The sequence below is a fragment of the Aphis gossypii genome, chromosome 3 (genome assembly GCF_020184175.1).
Source record: "Aphis gossypii isolate Hap1 chromosome 3, ASM2018417v2, whole genome shotgun sequence".
NCBI lineage: Eukaryota > Metazoa > Arthropoda > Insecta > Hemiptera > Aphididae > Aphis > Aphis gossypii.
In genome coordinates, this window is record NC_065532.1 from 10,652,409 (window position 1) to 10,676,165 (window position 23,757).

General features: G+C 28.2%; 1 protein-coding gene and 1 long non-coding RNA gene across 3 annotated transcripts; both read left to right on the forward strand.

The window, feature by feature from the left end:
- The first annotated feature begins 5,147 nt into the window (after window positions 1-5,147).
- LOC114122328 (myophilin) lies at window positions 5,148-22,031 on the forward strand. Of its 2 annotated transcripts, none has more exons than XM_050203578.1 (4): window positions 5,148-5,447; window positions 19,202-19,404; window positions 21,030-21,150; window positions 21,568-22,031. In XM_050203578.1, the coding sequence occupies exons 1-4, from the start codon at window positions 5,277-5,279 to the stop codon at window positions 21,748-21,750; spliced, it is 678 nt and encodes a 225-aa protein (XP_050059535.1). In that variant the 5' UTR covers window positions 5,148-5,276; the 3' UTR covers window positions 21,751-22,031. The 2 variants fall into 2 exon arrangements, with proteins under 2 accessions (XP_050059535.1, XP_050059536.1); XM_050203579.1 differs by lacking the exon at window positions 5,148-5,447 and adding an exon at window positions 15,042-15,307.
- LOC126550946 (uncharacterized) lies at window positions 5,454-6,819 on the forward strand. The gene is made up of 3 exons (XR_007604993.1): window positions 5,454-6,278; window positions 6,352-6,595; window positions 6,672-6,819. It is a non-coding gene; the product is annotated as an uncharacterized LOC126550946 (long non-coding RNA).
- Window positions 22,032-23,757: the final 1,726 nt, after the last annotated feature.

Sequence of the window (23,757 nt, forward strand, 5' to 3'; positions counted from 1 at the left end):
CGATACATACAAAATATTATATTTTATTTACGATGGGATTATATGTAGCATAATTTAATTTGTTTTCTCAACTGTGGACTAGGAAGAGAAAATAATCGAAATATGATAACGAAAAATTGTTATTTATACGAATCGATGGGAAAATAATTTAGTTTTATTAATAAACTTCAAACGGCAATTTTGGAAACTCATAAATATCGCTTATTACAGCCGCATTGCAATAAATAACTTTACTTATTAGGTATTAATATGTAAAAAAAAAAATATTTAAATCGCAAGGCAAGACAGATAAATGTATTATATTATGTATAACTTATGGTTGTAAATTGATGGTACTCAACGATACAAGATACAACTTAATACAATTAGATAATAATATAATATACTAGGTAATAACATGGTGAGTATTTCTAAAGTTCTAGCTAACACAATTAATTTAATTATATTGAAATTAAATTTACACAAATGACTGTTAAAATACCTATGAATTTTATATTATAAGTAGTTGATAGTTAGGTACGTACACGAAAAAATTAATTGATTTTTAGGGATAACGGATAAAACACGGAAGTTATGTTATAAAAGATGATCAGACATACTTCTATAAATAAATGACATTGAGAAAAGAAGTAATTAAATGAAAGTCAGAATCTTGTTGACTACGAGATGATAGCAATGGGCCCCATATAGAAAAGTAATAATGCCTGCAAGGGAGACGATCCATCTAGAAAATACGGGCAATATAAAAAAAAAAGAATCTATTCAGGGCAGTAGATACGTTTGATATTTTAATTATTAATTTTTAAACAAAATATGAAGCTCATTTCTAGCTTAAAAAGTAAACATTTTTATTTTTATTATTTTACTATACATTTTTAGTTTAACTAATAATAAAGTGGTGTAAATTTTAAGGTATGGTCAGGTAACCCGATTAAAATAATAGTAGGTACTATCGTTTCATTTGTTCCGCCTTTATGTCTGCTTGCTCAATCCTCAATTATATACTTGTTTGATAAACATGCAACAGAACGGACAAATTTTTTGATGACTAGTCGTTAAATTTGTGAATGGTTTCTTCTTCAATTGGCACTAAAGTAAAATTTGGTATCTACTACCCAGAGTATAATAAACATGGACCATAGCAGCTGATAATAAAAATGATAATGACTGATAACCCACGATATCCATAAAATAGTGTTTAAGCGAATGCCTTTTTAATTTTTAACTTTTACTTGATAAATAACCTAATCGGGCACCGCTGAGGCCTAGTGTTTTTGACAAAAATAAAAAGTTGGTATGTAGTTTTAAGAATACATTAGAAAATGTACTCATCCAGTATAAAATTATTTAGTTTTGTTTAGTTAAATAAAAATATTGATCACTCCTTCATTGCACCAAAAGGTATATTTTCTTAGGATTAGACGGGTATCAGATATCGGTACAAATGTTATTTGAGTTAAATTTATAATAACAGGGTTATACCAACTATGATGGTCTATACTGTATACTCAAATACTCCAGAATATATTGATTTATTTTGAACAATTGAACCACAAAAATTAATTTTAACTCTAAACGCAGAAGAAGTAAAACAAAATGTTTGTTCAAATGGATATTATATGTTGGGAGAATAGAGTAGGGTTGCCATAAAAGTTTAAGTACTGATAATTTCAACAACCTACTTTTAAATCATAAAATGTAGAACACTATGTAATATTGTTATATATATGTATTATATAGAAATTAATAATAATAGCATTGAATTTAGTTAATACAATAACCACATGGTTACATACTTATTTTACAGAATTTTTTGAATTTTAGTTTAAATGTAAATGATTATAGAAATAGATTGAAAATAAATTAATGATTATATTAAAATATTTGATTAATTATTAATTATTTATAATTTATATTTTTCTGACATTTTCACACATTATTTTATTATAGAATTTAGAACATAAATTTAAAAATATAATTTATAATTTTTGGTACTTTTTTACTTACACTTATCGATTAAGTCTTAACCGGGACTTTGGGAGGTCTAATGGGACGACCGGGACCTAAGTCATAAACTGGTGACATGTCCCGGTGTACCCTAGGATAGAGTAAATTATTTCGGAAAAACGTGAGTTGGATCGCTTAGGTTAAGCATGAATTGGGTTCACGATGTTATTTGATAATACTCGAATTGAGTTCACGGTAATATGAGAGTTCGTGGTTATCTTGATAGCGAGTGACGTAACTGGACAGTTATCATTTTTTTAAGCTATTTTAGGCACATTTTAAGAGGACGCCATATCCGCATGTGTTATCTCCGTCTTACAAGTACGTAGAATATCAAATTTGCGCTCAGCAGATCACGTTAGAAGAACATTATCTGTGTTCGTGTATAAGTTTTTTATGATTATTCAATTTTTTAGCAAGTTTTGCGTATATAGTATAGCGTAAATTAAAAATGCTCATTATTCACTTAAAATCTGAATAATCGTAAAAAACTAACATACGAACACAGATAATGTTTTCACTTTCAAGTTTCATAATAGGTTTAATCACTTTAATTTTTAAACTAACTAAGCTAAACGTGATCTGCTGAGCGTAAATTTGCTATGTAATGTATATGTCTTGTAAGAAAGAGACAACACACGTGGGTAAGGCGTCCTCTTAACTTAAATCAAATTAATTTTACGATAATATTATGTTATTATACATTTAATTTTATAATTTTATAATAAAAGTAAAAAAAAAAAAAAATGCTGATTTCATATTTTAATAATTTTTACCTTTATGAGCTTTATGTATCAAAAACCAAAATTTTTGGGAGACTTTCTAGTCGGTGGTGTCTTTTGGATAACGCTAATCAATAGGTTAGACCCAACTCATCACTCATGTAGTCATGTATATTTGGTATATTTGATAAAATACTTCGGGAGACGGGAGTTCAGGATCCAACTCGAGATTATTCATTATTTGATATTTCCATCCATCTGGTTGGCACTTAAAACAATAAAACATTATTATGGTTTTGTCAATAAATTGTATAATCGTTTGCAAAAGTTTCGTAGAAGAACGATTGATTGTCGTTAAAATCTACAATTTATATTGGTGTGTTTTATTTTAATTGAAAAGAATATTATTGATAATTATGAGTAATCTAAAGAAGAAATTTGGGGTATTTTATTTTCTAATCACTGAGAGTAAAAACAATTATAATTATTAATAAAAATACTAAAATAGACGGATAGTATACTCATAGACAATATCACACTATTACTAACGGTGTTAACTATATAGAGGAGTATAAATAATAAATGTTTAACAATTCTGATTGGAATAATATCATAAATATTCATAATAATATATAACCAACATAATGTAATAGATTGAACACCGAGTACAACGAGATGTATTACAATATTTTAAAAACAATTCATTATTTTCTCGAGAGTAATACTTGCATGTTTCAATGTTTGTGTTTGCATTTCCTGTAAAATTATTAGATAGAAACAGAAGTAAAGCAATTCATAAATTTCTAGAATAATGTACACACTATATAATACTATAATATCCCCTCTAGACTTTCGAGTCGTGTTGTCTGTACTCTGTTGAGTATAAGTAACAAAAAAAATATTTGCATTACTTAGTGATAGTGATGTGTCGTAAAATTTTTTTTCGTTTTCTTCGAGTCGTAATTGTTAATTTTATTGCCACTGTTATTATTTACATATTGTGCTGAAAAAATAATGGGTAAGTCTCGTCATCGTTATATTTCATATTTTACTTGCTTGCGCGTCCGTTATTTTTTCAGACGTATCATATTATTATTATTATTATTTAGGTGCAGTACGGTACTAAATCCTCGTCGATCATAAACGGTGCGTTGGTGACGTAGGCAGTATCTGTCGGCATCATCCGTCAAATTTAATTCGATTTAATATAGTTTTTGCCTGGTTAAGGTCAAAGTGTCGAATTGCATCCGTTCCGATCACTACAAAAAAATTTATTTATCAATAAATATCAGATCGCAACAATTAATATTTAATAGCTTATTATCTCTATCATAATAATCACATATTTACATTTTACATAAAGGTACAATAATTTAAGAATAATATTATTAAAATAAATTTAATTTTTCAATAAATATTAATATGTAAAAATGGTTATTTTTTCAAAATTAATAAATATTTACAGTTTAAATACTACATATTACATAATATATTAATATGCCTATATAATTACGATTTAAAATTCTGCAGAGCCGTCGGTTCCAAAATGAAAAAAATAAATTACGATTTCAAAATACCTACATGCATTTAGTATTTTACCATTGACGTTTATTTCTAAATTAATTAATAATGTAAAACATATTGAACATCATGATTAATGGTACATGGCACGGTGCCTATAGGCTATAACGCATTGTTTATATATTTTTTCTTTTAAAACAATGTTTTGCAATCGATTTAACATTGCTTAAATATTAATCGGTGTGGTGGCTGGTGAGGTTGGGTAAATACTTTTCAATTTTCATCAAACGGTCGGCGGTTGACCGATATCATAATTTTTTTTATATTTTATGTGTATAACCGTTTAGGTGTGCTTCAAAACAGTATACCGTACACCCTAAACACACGCGACAGTACGACACAAACACATTGGAGTGGTATCGGACAAACGTAAATACGATAATTAAGATTTTCACGAATTCATGATTTATGTACAAAGCGTCGCTATGACGGCAATTATTATTGCGATTTAGGTAATGATTTTATATCTCAGAATTTTATTTTGAACACTCGTGGGTCGCGGTTCTGATAAGTCATTCTAACAAATGCATAAGATCAACTCGGACTACGGCGACGTAAAAATAATTTGTTTTAGGAAAATACGCTTCCTACTACTTCTGTACCATAACTTATAAACGATGGACCGAACCGGTTCGTGCGATTGGTAGTAATTCTATTCGAGTTATCGGTTATTTTGGCATTCCAGATTCATAGACCATTTGGATTTCCCAACGAGGTTTCGACAGTCGACAACAGACCGTTGAAATACGGAAATTTTACGGATAATAATATTATATTATTTATAAATATTTTTGTTCGGTCTTCGGTGTGCGATGCGCGTACCTGCAATTTACAGACTTGTATTAGTACAGTGTCGGAGTGTTGGGGTGTCGGACGTACAAGCGGACCTCACCGCCGTTGCGAGCTCTTTTACCGTGTAATACAGATAAGATTGTTCATAATATTATTTAATATTTTTTGGTTGAGATGAAAGCGAGATTCAACTTTTTAAAATTATTCGCGCTCAGCCACTTGACTCCGGTCCAGAAAGCCCATCTATCGTATGCGGTACGCAAGGACATTGAAGCAAGGGAAATCCAACGATTGGAATCGAAGAAGCGATTCCGTCAATGGAAATTAAATAGGATACAACGAGCAGTGAGTGATTTATTCTATTTGTTTCTTAAGTTACGTTTAAAAAACGAATCAACTAATTTTCATTACCTACAGTGTAATAATATATAATGACTTAATGTGATCACTTCGGTGGTTTGTGAGTAGGTAGGTATAGTCATTATACCTAAGTTCCAACAGATATTTTTTTTTCGTTGAAATAATCAAAAGTAATGTTGTATTATAGAAAATATAATAATAGCTAGAAAAACGTGACATGTAGTATTAGATTAAATACTAGACAGTAATTTTCAAAGTAAAATTAATGAGTAAATCACACAGATATAGAAAATAAACTAGATAGCTAACTAGTGATGATATATGTTGTGAAGTTATTATCAGTCATTTCGAGTTGGTCAAATGCATGGTAAAATCCCACCAAAATTTCAATTCTTGTTGAAAATATTTGAAATGTAATTTTTTTTGTCATTGGTATTTATTTTTGTCACAACTCACAATAAATTATGATAGTGTATCTTCAAAAATCCAATTTTTAATATAATATTTATTAAATATACAAATCTTTAAATGTATGATTTAAAATTTTAAACAATCAAGAAATTACTTGTTACTTTATTAAGTTAAGATGCTATTGAGTTGTTTTTTGATCATGCAAGAAGACGTTTTGGACATAATGATAATCCTGTCTACAGTTAAGGTAGGTATGCTTTAACTGTTTTAAGAAGTACTTTACTGCATATTTCAATCAAACAATCAACGACAATTGTTTGTTATTGACTTCTCGTGAAGATTCTTTGTTTTCATTAAAACAGAAGTTAAAAAAAAAATGAAAATGAACTAGAAAATGAGGAACAGGTACAATTAATATCAAATATTTCAATAATCTAATATTAAATTAATTTATAGACAATGTACTTTATTATAATAGCAGGATATGTAATAAAAGAAATATTACCAGTATTTACTTGTGAAAAATGCATTAAAGCTGTGATAGATGATTCAAATGTGCATGATCATACATACTGTACTATAGAGAATGAATCATTCAAAACTCTCGCAAGGATGAAGAACCAGAGGAGGCTTAGAATCAGTATCGGAAAGTGTTTTCAATCAAAATCACTGACATACTTTCAGTCTGTAGTTTCTGATAAACTGCAATAATTGTTTAAGAAGTAAGAATATAGATACTAAAATAATCCTCTGGGTTCAAAATACATTAGCATTATTGTCAACTCTTTCTCCTAAAAGTATAGATAGTAACAGACATACATTGCAAGACTGAAGACCTAATAAAATGAAATTAATCAACTTAATTTTACACAAATATATTTAAATATAAGATTACACTCTTATAGCAAAATATTAACTTATTCAATAATAAAGGTGGCTGGCAAAAGACAAAAGCTCCATAAAACTATTTTATTTTACAACATGTAAAATTGTAAAAGTATTAATTTTTTTATATTATGTAAATTGTTTTAATCTGTTAAAATACCTATACACCTATTACCTAGTTAAGAAAATATTTTATTAAATATACCTAAATTGAATTATTAACAAATAGGTAATAATTATATAATTGGTAATAAAATGGTATTTACTGAATAGTATTATAATACACTTGGGTATCTAATTTATATAGTAATATATAAATTATAAGCATAACATAACATTATTCAATAGAACTATAAATTATTTAACATTACCTTAAATAACATTACAACGTTACCATATGTCACGAACAAAAGACATTATGAAATTTTAAAAATTGTAAAACATTTATTGTCTTAGATAAATTAATGAGAAATTGTGTTATCATTTTTACTTATAAGTTATAACATAAAAGATACAAATGACCTACTAGTAATGGCGGATGTGTGGATTTAAACGTTTAAGTGTTTGGTATAAGGAATTTAGCAATCTAGTTTAATATCTATATCTGTGGTAAATCACTATTAATATTTATTGATACGTCTTGTTGGGTAGGAATGTAGGATACATAAATTTATTTAAGTAACATTTATTAAGTATACAAAAACAAAGAAAAAAACTGAGTTTTCTTTTAAGAATTTGGTTACACACAAATATCAATGCCAAAATTGTATGATTAATTATATAATTAATCTAAATGGTTTATTTGAAGAGTTTGGCCGAACGTCGATGAGATGTATCTAATAGAAGAGTAAGTCATAGTTTTTTTTTTTTTAAAAACAATATAAAATAAAATTTAAACATTTTGTAGATACTATTTTTTTAATCTTAAAGTAGGAAAGTCAAAAGAATAAGTAATCGGACTTGTTTGGAAGAAAATGTATTTTTCGGAATTTATTAACGATAGGTATACGGACTATAAATTATCGGGAAAATTGGTAGCAAATCATTCAGCATTTCTAATTCGTATAAAAATAAATCGATTCAGTTTAATAAATGAAGTTAAACTTTTTATACTTGTTAAATTTAAGTGTTCTCACATTGTACCTACTCTGTGGAGCCTTAAGGTTGAGCGAGTGATTTGGCGACTCCGCAGTACAATCAAATTTGATATTATTACCTAGTTCTATTGTTCCGCATTATGATTAATGAATAATGATTATCATGATTTATCACTTTGTTTTGTTCAAAATTGATATTTTTAGTTTTTGATGTGCCCTAGATTTTTAAGCAAATTAATTGATACATAACCGAAAACATTTGAGATCTACTGCAAAACCAAATAAAATTAAAATAATCTAGGTATTTTGAAAGAAAAATAGAATTTTAATGCGTCATAATGATTAAGTACCTATGTTTAAACACTAATACATGTCAAATATTATTGGTAATAAATAATAATAGTTACTATTTATCTCAATTGTTAAGTACTAACTGACTCAGTATTTATTGTTGTAAATACAATTAATTTGATTTAAATATATTATATATAGTAATAATTACTCAATCATGTAGATGATTCTTCAATGAGAGGACTCTTCGTTCAGTCACTCTTGTCATTTTTTTTTTACTTATTTCTCTTCCATCAATCATCAAATTCACTTATTGTATTAACTTATTTGTAACATATGGTGTAATATAAAACTAAGTATTAAAAAAAAGATAACATATTATTACGTATTTTTTTATAAATAAGTAAATGTAAATAATATAATGATCGCATATTTCAAAAATAAATTGGTTACAAAGATATACAAAGTATTACTTTTTATTATTTAATTCTTATTTAAATGTGTAAGTCTCACTGTTGGTAGTGACTGGTAAAATTACTATAGAATTATAATAATAGTTAACTTTAAATCTATGCCGTGAAAATTAAGTTAGTTGAAGTGTAAGATTAATATTTTAAGTAAAAATATTTAGTAATTTATTTCTAAAATATGTATCTATGAATTGGTAGTATAGATAACACTCTAACTAACTGGCACCCTGTCGAGACAATTGAGAAGTGACAAGTACCTACCAAAGTACTTAATATTAATAGGAAAAATGTATTTGTTTAAGTTATAATTGTTACTTATTTTCAATTCCTAATTTAGGAATGATTACTTTAAGAACAATCACCTATTATTATAATTAATCTATAATTTCTTGTCCAATAATAATTTTGAGAAAAAACAATAATCCACGGAAACTGATTAGATTAGATATTTATTTCGATATTAATTACAACTTCTACTCTTAATCTTATTGGTTAACCTGGGTGAAGATTTGTAAATATGTAGATTAATATTTTATACTATAGTACTAAAAGCGCGTAAAATAGTTTTTTTAAACCTAATCTCTATGGAATTGGAGAATTTTGCTACATTTGTTGTAATACATAAATTAAATTATCAGGGTATTTGATTCTTTTTTTTTTTTTGAAATGATGTGTAGTAACATACATACATCAAAAAATATTAGTTATTACTTCTTAGGTATTTAGTTCAATCCTGATTAATGAGAAATAAGAATATTATGTTAACTGTATAATTTATATTGACTTAATATTGGATGTAAAATATCATACTAATACAAAATAATTAATAAATAATAATATATAATACATTAGTAATAATTATTAATATTCTTATAAATAAAACCGCTATACCACTATAATACATTTCAACATGGTTTTAATATTAGTAAGTTATATTATACTGTATTCCTGTGTCTTAATTTATTATTATGGTTATCAATTTATTATTATTTAAAAAATAAATAAATAAATGAATGAGTAACTGAATTATTTTATGTTTTATGTTTTGTATGCATATTGCATATTATGTTTTACATTTTTCACAAATATAAAAATTTTAAATATTTTTAATTTTGTTTATAAATTATACTAACCAACAAAGGCTAGTTATAATTAATATAGTTTTAAAATAAATAGATAAATTAGTTATAGATTATTTAACATAAAATAATGTATCTACGAATGATATTAGAGTTTTTAAATTTTTCAAAACGTTCTAAAGCGTTAATGTATATTCAATAAATCTTTATATGACTGCATATTATTGAACATTTATGAGTATATATTTAATTATTTTCTTGTTCTGTAATGTTACATTTTTGAAATATTTATGTCTAAGGTAATTAAGTATTACATTTTAGTCTAACTAATCGGTATTATGTATGTACGATGTTGGGACTTGGGGTATAATAATAATTTATGCACAAAATACAACTCACATAATAGTATGAAAAAAAGCATTTTTGAGATCAATTAATAAATGCAAAGTTTAGTAAAAATATTTAATGTGTAGGCTCGAGGCCTTCTTCTAAAGGCCTCTTCTAAAGTAGTGTGCAGCCGTGCAGGTGTTACTTAGTATATCGATTTATCGAAATAGTTTAAGAAATATTTTATTAAAAACGATTAGGAGTTCGAATGATAAAATAATGATAGTATCCAGACGTCGGCGTGACCTTTAGAAGAATTAAATAAGCATTTATCTAAGATTAATATATCATTAAGACGTATAGATGTTAAAATATAATTAATTTTCGTAGTTTAATCGAAGAACCCTATTTATTTTAAACGGGTTGGCCATTCTCAAACGTTTCGTGTACACGTAAATCCCATTAGTACTATATTTTATAATGAGGTGTTTGCCAAAGTTCGCCTGTGTTGCTCTACGCTTAAAAAAATCCTACTGAATTATTTTAAATTTATGATTTCAAAAATTTAAAGCATGAATGGGTGTTATCTCAGCGTGTTTTTACTTTGTTTTCATTAATATTTGATTTTTTATTCATATTTGCGAATTAAAAATAACTTTTAAACCGGTATCTCGTATAATTGTGAAAGTCAAGTTTATTATACTTGATAATAATTTTAAATTTATTTATTACCTACGTCCGTCACGATTCGTTGCCGTGTTACAATGGATTAGTGCAAAATCACAATGATATGTCGAGAAAAATTAAAAACAAATTGTATTTAACGATATTTTATATTGGTCCTTACCCCATTTTGTGTGTGTCAACTATCAATAAAGTAAATTTTGTGTACATTTGTGTAAGTTTGGTATTATCTACATTGTTTTATTAATAGTTATGTTATCTTATTTCGTTATACGCATCAGCACTGTAGATCGCGTGTTTGTCAGTAATGAAAATACTAAATGAGAAATTTTTAACGCATTTCGTATTTCGATTAAAAGCGTTATTGTTTATTGCCTATATACATACATGTATATATTAATTCGGTTAATTAGTGTCTCTCGTAACTCGCAATTAACGCCGTCTTGTCGAGTGTGCTTTTACACTTTACTTGTTTAAAATCTGGTCTTATAAAATATCGTTTTTTGTGAAGTCGTATTTTTATTCAAGAGAGTCATTTGTACGACACAGTGAATAATTTTTGTATAATATTACAGTCGCAATAATTTAGGTTAATTGTGAAAATGTTTTTGGCACTGTTCCTATATTTTGTTTGTTTTTTCTAAAGGAAACATCGATTGACACTTACGACTGTATATACAATTCGCATGTTATCTCATTGTATTAACAATTATTGAATTCGTAAACAGGAAAATGGTGATTACACTATATGATACAAAACTTTAAATTTGTTTTTTTTGTTTTAGCTGCAATTATATTTATCTATGTTAATGAAAGGCATTGTTTGTGTGTGTATATGTGCTTGTGCTTGTGTAAGCCACCCACAGCCAAGTAGTCTATTACTCTATTACACTCCTGATTCTGAAATTTGGTACATATTTTAATACTATATCTGAGGAAGTGTACATTTTTAAAATTTTTAAAGTTAAATTGTTATAATTGTATATAATTATTATAGACCGTATAGACCTATATTTTATATTTATTAGAACAACTCGTTAAGGGACTTGAAACGATAATATTATTTAAAGTATTTCGATTAATAAAAACTAAATTTCAGCCATGTAGTGTTAATTAGTTATAACCCCTGTTATAACTTAATAACTTATTGTGCTTAAATTTGAAATTCGATTTTTATTTGTCGATGTCCTCTTAAAAGATGTTGATAATGACTTAAAAATTATGTAGAAAAATAATAACTGTCTTACGTTAAATGGTTCACCCGGTTCAGATTACAGTAATCGATATGACCCATGTGTTCGATGTGGTATCTATATTAATATTGCATGTATTATACTTACCGGCGTAAAATTGATAAATATAATATATTTATAGAAACCTTAATTAATATATTTTCGAATCGACGCAATTCATGACGCTATTGCCTTCTCATGCCTTTCTTGAAAATTATAGGTACGCTTTGTGTACTTAAATTTTCATAATTTAATGAATAATGATAATTATTTTTGAATAATTCAAATAAACTGTAGAAATAATTGGAATTAAGTGATTTTTAAAATGTATAGTTTTGTAAAATCTCGAGGACAACAGCCCTGCATGCCCAACTGGTTTTTATCTTGACAGAAAACAATTTTAAATCGTATTAATGACGAAACATGATTAATATATAGTCTTATACTCTTAAATAATAAAGTTTATCAATTTCTATACATTTTTTTCCAACGTATATTATAATATCATATAAGTGTATAACATATTCCACGACCCAAGACGTTATTATTCGGCGTCTATTCTTAACCGACTGGAACTGACTGCCATCCGCTACCAGATATATATTCCACTTGTGCTAACGACATTATTTTGTCCTAAATTAAACACTAGGAGAGACGAAAATATTACATCTACATACTTTCGATGTGCATCCTATTTTTAAAATTACCCTTTTTCGGACGTTATGTCTATCATGTTCCATGTAGAGGACTATATCATTTTACCAATTGTGTATAGTTAATCGAACAGTATCGGACTATAAATTATTATAAAATTGGATATTTTTATTTGAATTAATTATTTCTATTTTTTATCCTAAAAATAACATTATATTATATACCATATTTTGTTTGTGCAGCGTAATATATTATAGTATGTTTATTAAAAGAGATGTAATCATACTTTAATGGTGTAAAGAACACTATTCGTTTGATTAATATTTTCTAGATTTAGATGGCACATTAAAATCGAATATAGTTGTGTATTTCGTTCGGTTGTCATCCTCATCAAAATGTCATATTTAAGCCTTTTTATTTGTATTCTTTAAAATCGTCGTATTCATTTGGCACCTGTTTTTGTTTTATTGTTTTATATTTTTCTAATCAAAAAATAATCCAAATAATTGGGATCGTTAATATAGAATTATAGAAACATTATTAAACGATTTAAAAATTAATTAAATATTGAATTACTTAAGAGTTTAACGACCTCCGACCGAGATTCAAGTTTGTTTATTTTTGAAAATTTTGTTATTTATCTGTTGATCGTTATTTATGGTGATAACTTGGTTTCCTTTGCATCAGGACGGCAGTAGATATTAAAATATGACGGGCATGATGTAACTAAATAATTAAAAAAATTAAATGTTGTCGCAGATACTCAATTTACACATATATTTACTTTTAACTTCCATATAAACATTTACCTTTAAAAACACAAGTCGAGTTCGTATCTTTCGGCACTCAAGTATACCTTTAATATCTTGTGAAGAAAATATCAAAAAAGTTGTCCAGTGATTGGTTAGTTGTGATTGGATTAACATTTAACACATATAAATAACAAATGAGCATAGAATATAAAATGATAAATAGAGTCCTGTATATTATAATGTATACCTAATATATTATGTTGTGTTGTTTTTAAGACTATCAAAAACATTGTCGTCGATATACTTGAAGGCGTTTTTGGCGACGATTCTTGGGAGGAAATTGTTTACATTATAGACCGTATTCGTCGGCTAATATTATTTCATTCATCCGTGAAATTTATGTTACACGTACATATTTATTAATTATACAATTTCATCAAATCGTCCGAATCCACAGGTATTGGTGGGTGCCAAAACGCTGGCCAATTGCATTTCTTGTACCGTTTATTAAATATAATATTTTATGTCTAACACATAAAATTATTATCGTGTTTATACTTATATGTGTCCAACGGTCGTCATGTAGTATACGAACTCGGCTAAGGAGGAGGAAAGAAAAAAATAGCATTTTTTTTCATAGGTGACGGCGTGACGCAAGTGTTTTGCGCGTTAGTGAGTTTGTTTGTTTTGATGTAGATGGACGTCTCTCATTGTGTATAGTGTGTGTTGAATAAACCACAGACAGTAAACTGTAAGAGCCAAGTGACACTTATTGTTCTAATTTGTGTTTTTTATAATGGATACAAAATATTATCTTTAAAACGGTACAATTTCTGTTTTACACGAAAATGTATCAAATAGGTATACCACAAACATAAGAATTGTGCCAAATAAAATTTTCTTTGTTTTCCTATAACATGTAGGACAAATGAAATGACTTATGTCTCATATGCCTGTTAAATTGAATAAACCAACTTTTTCTATTCTACTATTTCATTGTATTATTATAATACACTACTCGCCATAATGCTATTATTATAATAAAAATTAATAACACTTTTCGCCGAATTACGAGTGATCCGTTTATTACAGACTACATTGATCAAAATGGAATGTATCTTATATTATTATTATTATATAGTTTGAATAGATAATTAAAAAACTGTGAATTGAAAAAAAATTTTTCTCCTTCATTTGTTTCCATATTTTGTAAAATTACGTAAATCCGGCGATATTTATTCTAATAATATTATTTTATTCTGTTGCACTTCGATAGTTCAATGCGACGAAATTTTACAAGTTAATTCAATTCAAGCTCAGATAAAACGATGGGACAGGAATAGGGGAAAACCCCAATTATTTTTTTTTAGACAATTCCTATTATTATTTTTTTAAGTATTACCGAGAATTGGTATCTACTTGTCTTTACACGATTGTGTGGAAAATATCAAATATTTAAAATATTACAAATTGCTTTTAAAGTTGTTGCGAACTTGATATTTACACGGAAAATGAGTGAGTGGACGGTTATAAATGAATCACTCCATATACATGGTTATTATTATTATTATTATACATCACTGACGGCGCGAGTGCTCTGCCGAGAAGTCATCTCCACCGTGATCTCGACGGGCAATTAAACAGCGTCTAAAAATAAACGGGCGACGGCTGGCGGGCACACGCCCTGCGTATAAAGACCAGTCTTGGCGGGACCGGTGGCATACGCGTCTCAGCTTCCGATCCGTTTTCACAGCATCTCTTAGAATTTCGTATTAATCGTCGTGTATTACAGCGTGCCGTATAGACTTGAGTGTTGTGAGGTGCGCGAGGAAATTATCGCCGGACGTCTAAAATTCCAAGCAAACTAGAAAACGTTCTAGAAAACCAGACGATAGTGTCGCGCAGGGTTCATAACAATATTATTATACACAGCGGCGGACGGAACTAACGCGGAAAAATGCCGGTAAGAATTCACGTGTTAAGATTATCGCCTATTATAACTATACAGCAGATCTCGATATGAGTTCGAGATGCCGTGTCGGGAAATTCGAGATATTAAAAGCCGATCAAGTGTTGAGGCGTTTGATGGGGGGGAGTTTTTTTTTAAATATTTTTGATGTGTGAGGTACGATTACCGAGAGACGACAGTACTGGTAATATTATAATATCGTTTAACATAGTGTGTACATTTGTTTTGAAAATAATAATAATATTGTTATATTATACAATGGTTAACTGCATTTGTTTGGCTACGGGACAATACACGACTGTTGACAGACGTGGGTATTAGGTACATGTATATATATTATATTATATTATTACGAGAACGGAAGGTAGTTTATGTGCTCGCCACGGGTATATATCCAAACAGGTAAATCGCACAATAGCTGTCGGCCTGAAAACAACATTACGTAATTCCATTGATTTATAACAACTAAATCGGAGATTCTCAAATTGTTTACTGTACCTAACCCATCTTGGAAAATGTTTACAAAACATACTGAAGAGCTTAGGTATTTGGTTTTATTGTCGATAAAACTAAATTCGAACATCGATACAATGCATATTATATATTGGCTAGTTACGTGAAAAATACTGTATCATAATATTATTTAATTTTAAATTAATACTACTTGTAAGTTGTATTTTTATAATACTGATAATATATCTTTTCTGATACATACATTTATAATATTATATTGTAGTAGTTAATCTAATATTAAATATTGTATATTATAAAATAAATATATAAATATTTCAAAACTATAAGTCACATTCTAAAAACATAACGCTACCCATTTTTTTTTTTTTTTTTTTGGAGAATTAAATCGCGAGTTAATTTCTACAATTGGAACACTCGGATAGATGAAATAATACAATAAACTTAACAGATAGAGAAACGCGCAGCTTTACCGCAGTGATTAAAGTACCTATTTATATGTTTATTTTTTTATTAAATAGTTTAGCAGTAGTCAAACTATTTTTAAATTTAACTTTTATTATATATATTTGAAATTTGTATTCGCATTAGGTACATAGCAAATTAAATGTTTTTATTTGGAAAAAAGGTGGAAAAAAGAATACAACATTTTGAATATCAACCATGCACCACACAGTACAAGGTGTATGTATACGAAAATACGATTAATTGTGAAAGTTATACATTATTGAGATTTAATGCAGAAAGTCGTAACTGAAAACACGATGCGTTCTTGGTATTATTATAGCTATGTTAAAATAAAAACTTTGTCACCCCCTGTAAAACAAGCGATGAAGTCATGTTTAAAAATACAACTATTATATTTCAAAAGTTTAGTTTGGTGAAAAGGTTTTAATGACTTCCGAAACACGTCAACACCCTGGCGCACGCGACCGATAAAAAATTCACACCGAAACACGTTCGCAAGTATCATTCTATGCGGATAATATAATTATTTTGCGGAAAATCGAGGTAATTCTGCGACCGTCACCATGTCACACCCGCATCAACATCAAAAGACCAAAACGAATCGTTACATTTGAATAATAACGAGAAAAAAAAATCCGTTTAAACACCGAAAAATCTGATGTAGGTATATAATATACGTATACATATCTATTGTATATATATGTATATTATACATTGCGAATTCGGGGACTTGCCAATTTTTTTTTTATGGCGGATGGATGTGGCAGCTTTCCGCTTTTGCATCACGATTTGCGTAAACTAATTATTTATGTACGTCAAAAATATCCGCGAGACGAGACCACACGATTATTTACTGACAACTACAACCATTCATATATACTCGACTGTGCTATATAATATCGCCGTGGGCGAGAAACGGTGTTTTCATTCATCTGAAAAATAAAAATCCATTAAATTAAATTTTATCAATATCGACGATTCCGCAACTGTCAAGAGTTGAGAAATTAGTGGTGAGAGGCGAGGCAAAGTATCATAATTGTTGTGGTGTATTTTATGTGATATAGTATAGTGATAAAAACGATGTGAAATGGATCAGTCAAGTCATACCTACCTTTTCTGCAGCGCCAGACAAACGGCGCCACTCGGTGTATAGGACTCTGCGCGAATTCGGTTAGAGGAGTAGTATATACGATGTACAGTGGATAATATTTTCGGTATGATGAATGGTGTGGCGCTGACTTATTGCTATATTAAATATAATCATCGGACGCAATCACGTTTCTATAAAAAAAAAAAAACATTACACAACACGGCGATATCACTTATTGCAAATCAAACGCACAGTGCATCGCTCGTGCCTTATAAAATTACTATAAATTAGTATTTTCACGTTTACATATATATATATTATATAATACAGTGTATCGCGATTATCAGACATATTAATAAAACGTTATTTTAATGTAAAATCGTCACATTTTCACGAAACGCACACGATGTTGTGTGTATATAACTGCGACAACGACATAATATTTTTTATGGGCAGGTACCTACGCCGTTCGCCTCTTTTACAACGCTTTTTACTATATACTGTAGTGGCGACTTGAAGGCGGGCGCACCTCCTTCGTCGCGCGCCACAGTGAATCACCACCGTCTCGTCGCCATAAATCCATTATCACGCATCTCGAATTATTGTCATCTATACGAGCGTTTTGCAATATTACCATACCCACTGGCGCCAATGCAGTGTATAATGAAAAACGAATGTAGAAAAATTTAATTTTCCTCTGTTGTCTGTGTATAATATGAAATAAAATCGAGTTGAACTTTGCGCGACGTATCTAAACGAAATAATTAAAAATATAAATTTTATATTATTATAAGTATTTATTTTTTATGAAATATTGCTCCAACTAAGTATATGTTTTAATATTATTTTACATTTATTTATGTTTTAAAATATTTTGTATTTAATTTTGAAGTTATTCTGATTTCTTTTTAACTATAGTACAACAAAGAATCTGCGGGGACCGAGTATTAAATTATTTCGTGAACCAATAATTGTCTGTTTACCCTTGGCGACTAGGGTATGTTGACTAGTCTCTGTGTGTCTTATTGGTCTACTAAAAAATTCAAAATTAATATATATTATAAATTATAAATTATAATATCTCGAGATTTCGTGTAAAACTAATAATTTGTAGGTAGAAAAAAATGGTTGGACCGATAATGTTGTAGCTCATCATGTAAGCATATCATATTATATTGTATTATGTATATATGATACGTTTTATTATTTTTTTTTCATAGAAACCATAATTTATATGTGTATATAATATTATACATATCAACTTTTGGGCGACCGCCAAAAAAGCAAAGCGAAAGTCTGTTTTCGTTAACGGGCTCATAGTATGTTGTATAATAATATAATACTCGGCGCGTTGTCTAAAAATAAGTATAATCGCAAATAATAATAAAAAATCTCATTAAATCGAAACGATCGAGGACGCTATGAAAAAATACATATATCTATTATCTAGTTTATATATATATAATATTAGTTCAAGGCTGGGCAAGTTTCATTTAAGCCAAATTTAGTTCAAAATATTTTACTAGGTAAAATCAAGTTATTTTTTAATAATATCAATAAAAAAAAAAAAAAAATTGAATAATTTACGGAATAACTGTATGTCATTTTTATTCGTGAAAACGATTTTTAAATTGAAACTAAAAATCATCAAATAAATTGCCATAAGAAATATTTAACGTATGAGTAATATAGAACTCGTTATGTAGAATTATTATAAACAATCGAATGTACATGTATATAACCATTAACCATTTAGGATAAATGATTTGTTTTGAAATACGAGTGTTTACGTGAGTACTGGGTACATTATAGACTTAAATATCATTAAAGAATTAACGTTTTTTTTTTTTTTTTGGCAGATTAAGAACAAGGAACAAGAAAAAGAAATGTTGGATTGGATCGGTAATGTTTTGGGTGAGGCGATTCCCAGCAACGTCTCGTACGAAGATTATCTGAAGGACGGCGTCGTGCTATGCAATCTCATCAACAAGATTGCTCCCGGATCAGTGAAAAAAATTCAAACCAAGGGTTCAAACTTCCAGTTGATGGAAAACATTCAAAGGTATGTTGTTTTTTGTAAACATCAGATATATATTATTATTATGTACTGCGTGGCGGCGGAGGTCACGTTTTAATAGAATATTTAAAAAAATATATATATTATAAATTATTATAATACATGTGATATCATATTACCATATTATATCCGATCGATTGCGTTTAGTTGAATTGACTTTAGAGGATGCCACACCGTTCATAAATTGTTTATAAAATCGTTTTACATGAGAAAAAATCGCAGTACAACCATCACTCGGGTTTTCTTGTTAATTTTGAATCTATACATTTTTCACTACAAAATGAAGAGAACTTTTACTGTGCGTTTTGTTGGGTTCGATTAAAACTAATTAAAAACAAATCATATATATTTAGTTTTGATTGTTTTAGGCCGGGGCCACACATAGCGATTGAACCGCTCAAAAAATTAAAATTTTTTGATTTTAAATGCAACCGCCTGATTCGCATTCACACATACGCGGTTCAACCGTGATACGCGGTTCGCGTTCGACCGCTGTGGCTCAACCGCTATGTGTGGCCCCGGACTTAATTTTCTCTAAATTAATAACTATATAATTATAGACATTAGAGTACAAGTATATGTTTGGATTCTACTTCAATCTGGTAGTTGGCACCGTTTATAAAGTTGATTACCATTCAAATTTTCTATATTTTATAGTTCTTTCAATAGTTAATGATAGTTTTAAAATTTCAGTGTTAAAGAAGTACGTTTATGAGATTTTTTTTGAATAAGGTGTGACATTTTTCTGTCTACTGATCAGTCTTTAAGGTGGGAGGGCACTTTCTCATTTTTTAAAAATGGAACTTTTCCCCAGAAAAAACGAAGTAGATGGGTCACTTATTTATTCTGTACTGATGAGTACCAATATTTTTAAGCAAGTTATGTAAGTTATGAGAGTATGTAAAAACGTTTATAATTAATAAAAATAAAAAATCGTTAAAACCCTTAAAAACTTGACGAGAAATGATTATGTTTTTATCCTTAAGTATTTTAATATAGGTCATTTTACTCTTATATTTAAGTTAAACTTACAACATTTGTTTTATTGAACGAAAATTTTTTTGTATGTTTGTAAGGCGGAGACAACACGTTATGGCGTCCTCTAAACTTTTTTATTATTATTTTTTTTTTTTATAAAAACGTAGTTATAACGTCAGTTTTAAAATTTCTGCGAATTTGTCAACGACTGATAAACATACATGGTACATAATTTAAAGTTATTACTACGAAATATGTAAACTATTAACGTTGAGTAATTTGTATAAAATGTATATGTATAGTTGCTATTATTTTAAATTGCCAAAATATTAAAAAAATATATATTTTTATAAGATATATGATCTATTCCTAGAAACGAAAAGCAGTTATATGAACTGTTTAGTATCGCAAATGATTCATAATGAGTATTTAAGCTATGTATATTATATAAATAAGACTTTTTTAAAACAAATGAAATTATTAAAAAAAAAAAAAACAAAAATATTTTAACGACGGTTGCTGTACAGGGTGATTCTATAATAAAAAAATATTCATTTTTATGGTAATAATTTTTTAAAAATGTCCCATCGTATTTGTTATTTTTACGAATTATATTATTATATTTCATATAGATTTCAAGCAGCCATCAAAAAGTACGGTGTACCGGAAGAGGAGATTTTCCAGACGGCCGATTTGTTCGAACGTAGGAATATACCGCAGGTGACGCTCTGCTTATACGCCCTCGCTCGCATTGTAAGTATACACACATACACGCATAGTTTATAAAGTGAGCCTACAGCTATGCATAAAACGAAATTTATAATTTAAGGATTATAGCTATTTCGTATACTGATTGCGCTTGTATTTTAATTTTTTACTTAACATTTTGTTATTTTATTTCGAATATTAAATTAACTTTCTATGAATAGTTTAAGTACAGTTTGTGATCATAATAATCACAATATCGATTAAATACCGAACGTCAATTAAGTGCATTAGCACTAGTCAACCTATTTACGTAATAATCGAGAAATAATAATTTGAACATCTATAGAAATAGTTCGTTTTGTTTTGCCCTCACTATAAAAACGTCAGTGGGTAAAAATTTGCCCCGATTTACGGCAACGACAAAATAGGTATAATTACGAGTAATTTGCATGTATTTTGCAGACTCAAAAGCATCCAGAGTACACGGGCCCGGCATTGGGACCTAAAATGGCTGACGCTAACAAGAGAGAATTCACCGAAGACCAGTTGAGAGCATCCGAAGGTCACCTCAACCTGCAAATGGGATACAACAAAGGAGCTTCCCAGTCAGGATTGGGATCGTTCGGCAACTCTAGGCATATGTAACAAACGACAGCTTTTTCAAAGTAAAATGCACACGTCCTGAACGATATTATGCATCTGCGTACCTACTACTGCTGCTGCTGCTGCGTTTACGACGTGTTTGCTATGATTTTTCAATTATACGCGGGAAGCGACATTATTATTATTTTATTTAATATTATGTTTTTTTTTTTTCAAAAGTTTATATTTATACACAGTTTTTATATTATTATTTATTATCTAAACAGCACTTATACTAACATTATACATTTTTCAAATAAATCAAAGAGTAATAATTTACAGAACTCGACGTCTTTTATTGTATTAAAATAATACCATCTATATTCCTTATGTACGCTGTAAGTTTTTAAAACCTTTAGTTTCGTATGACGAGACAATTTAAATATTTTCGACTATGAATTAAGTTAGGTAGGTACTTACTCGTGCGACTGATTCTTGTATAAAGTGCGGTGGTAATTTAGTTTTCCCATACTGTTAGTGACTAGGCAGCACGAAACAGGTTCAGTAAAAGTCAGTAATGACGTTTGTTGATGCACACCAGCTCTTTGTGAGCCTCATTAACATGGTCAGGTTGAAAATGTAATATATAACTCTTCGACACTGACTCAAGAGTGGGCGTTTTCTATATATTAATCACATCCATTAATGGGCTTTTGATAATAGGATGAATTTGTTTGTCTCCTTGTACCACCACCGAATACATGATTCTTAAATGTTTGCATCAATACGAATCCATCTTTTTTTTTTTATCAAATTTTAGGAAATCTAATTATCTTCGAATTATAAGATCACATTCTCATATACCTATAGGTAATAGGTATACATTTAATAAATAAATAATACATGGCAACTTTTGGCTGCATAATAAAATATTATCGTTCTTTTACATAAACAGAATAATATGGGAACTCTAGTGTAATATTCATTTCTTTTATTTAAAAATTTGGTTGTACTGTGTACCATGCTACCATCCGGTACACTGGGATATGCTTTAGATTCTAAGTGGATCGATGAATTGTTTGTTTTATAATGATGTTACAGTCTTTTTTTTACTAAAATTTAATTAGAAAATATTTTAGTTATAACTTATAAGTAACTTTTTTTCATGATTATTTAAAGTTTTTGACAAAATTGGATGTTTAAATAAGATTTTTGTTATGAGGTATTTAAAAAAAATATATTATTGAAATATTCTAATATGTGGTACTTAATTATCATTTCAGAAGTATAATAATTTTCTCAAAACATTAAACTTAGCTTAAGAGCTATTTATATATATTTATATATCTATTTACAATCGATATACAGTACCACCATTGACTTATAAAGCAATTACATTATATTTATATTAATAATATAATAATGGACACAATGGTATATGAGTTAAACATACTGTTGTACTAATAGAAAATGAATTACTAATAATAATTATTAATTAATATAGATAAATAATAAAGTATACTTTATTAAGATAATTTTATATGTCTTTAGGTATAGAGGCCGACACATCTGTTCAGAATATTTTTGGTGCTTATATTTAAAACTGAAAATTAAAATTAGAACTTATTTTTTTAATTTCATCAGTACTTACTTAAATTTTATTTTTATTAATAATTTTTGCTAGTTTTCCAACTATAGTCACTTTTTAATATTTGAAATGTTCTTTAAAAGTAATTTTGACAAGTATGTATATTGCATAATATGTATTATGATCTGTAAAACTGAAAAACTTCTATTCTGATAGGTACCTACTATCATATTTATTGACCATTAAATATGCTTGTGTTAGTATTATATAGATAATAGTTAAATAAATTAATGGAATACATAATTTTACACCATGCACCTGAAACTAGAAAAACCATAATATGAAGTGAGATGCTTTAATGAAAAAAAATTCACATAAATTGTGGTTAGGTCAAGACAACGTTAATAAATTTAAGATTTTTTATAAATTATCAGTTAATACTCAATGAAGTTCATAATTTTTTTTTTTAATTACTTTCGGGT

Coding starts and splice junctions, on each gene's coding strand:
- LOC114122328 (XM_050203578.1), top strand. CDS start 5,277: ATGAAAGCGAGATTCAACTTTTTAAAATTATTCGCGCTCAGCCACTTG. Junction 5,448..19,201: donor TAAATAGGATACAACGAGCA/GTGAGTGATTTA, acceptor TTTTTTTGGCAG/ATTAAGAACAAGGAACAAGA. Junction 19,405..21,029: donor TTGATGGAAAACATTCAAAG/GTATGTTGTTTT, acceptor TATTTCATATAG/ATTTCAAGCAGCCATCAAAA.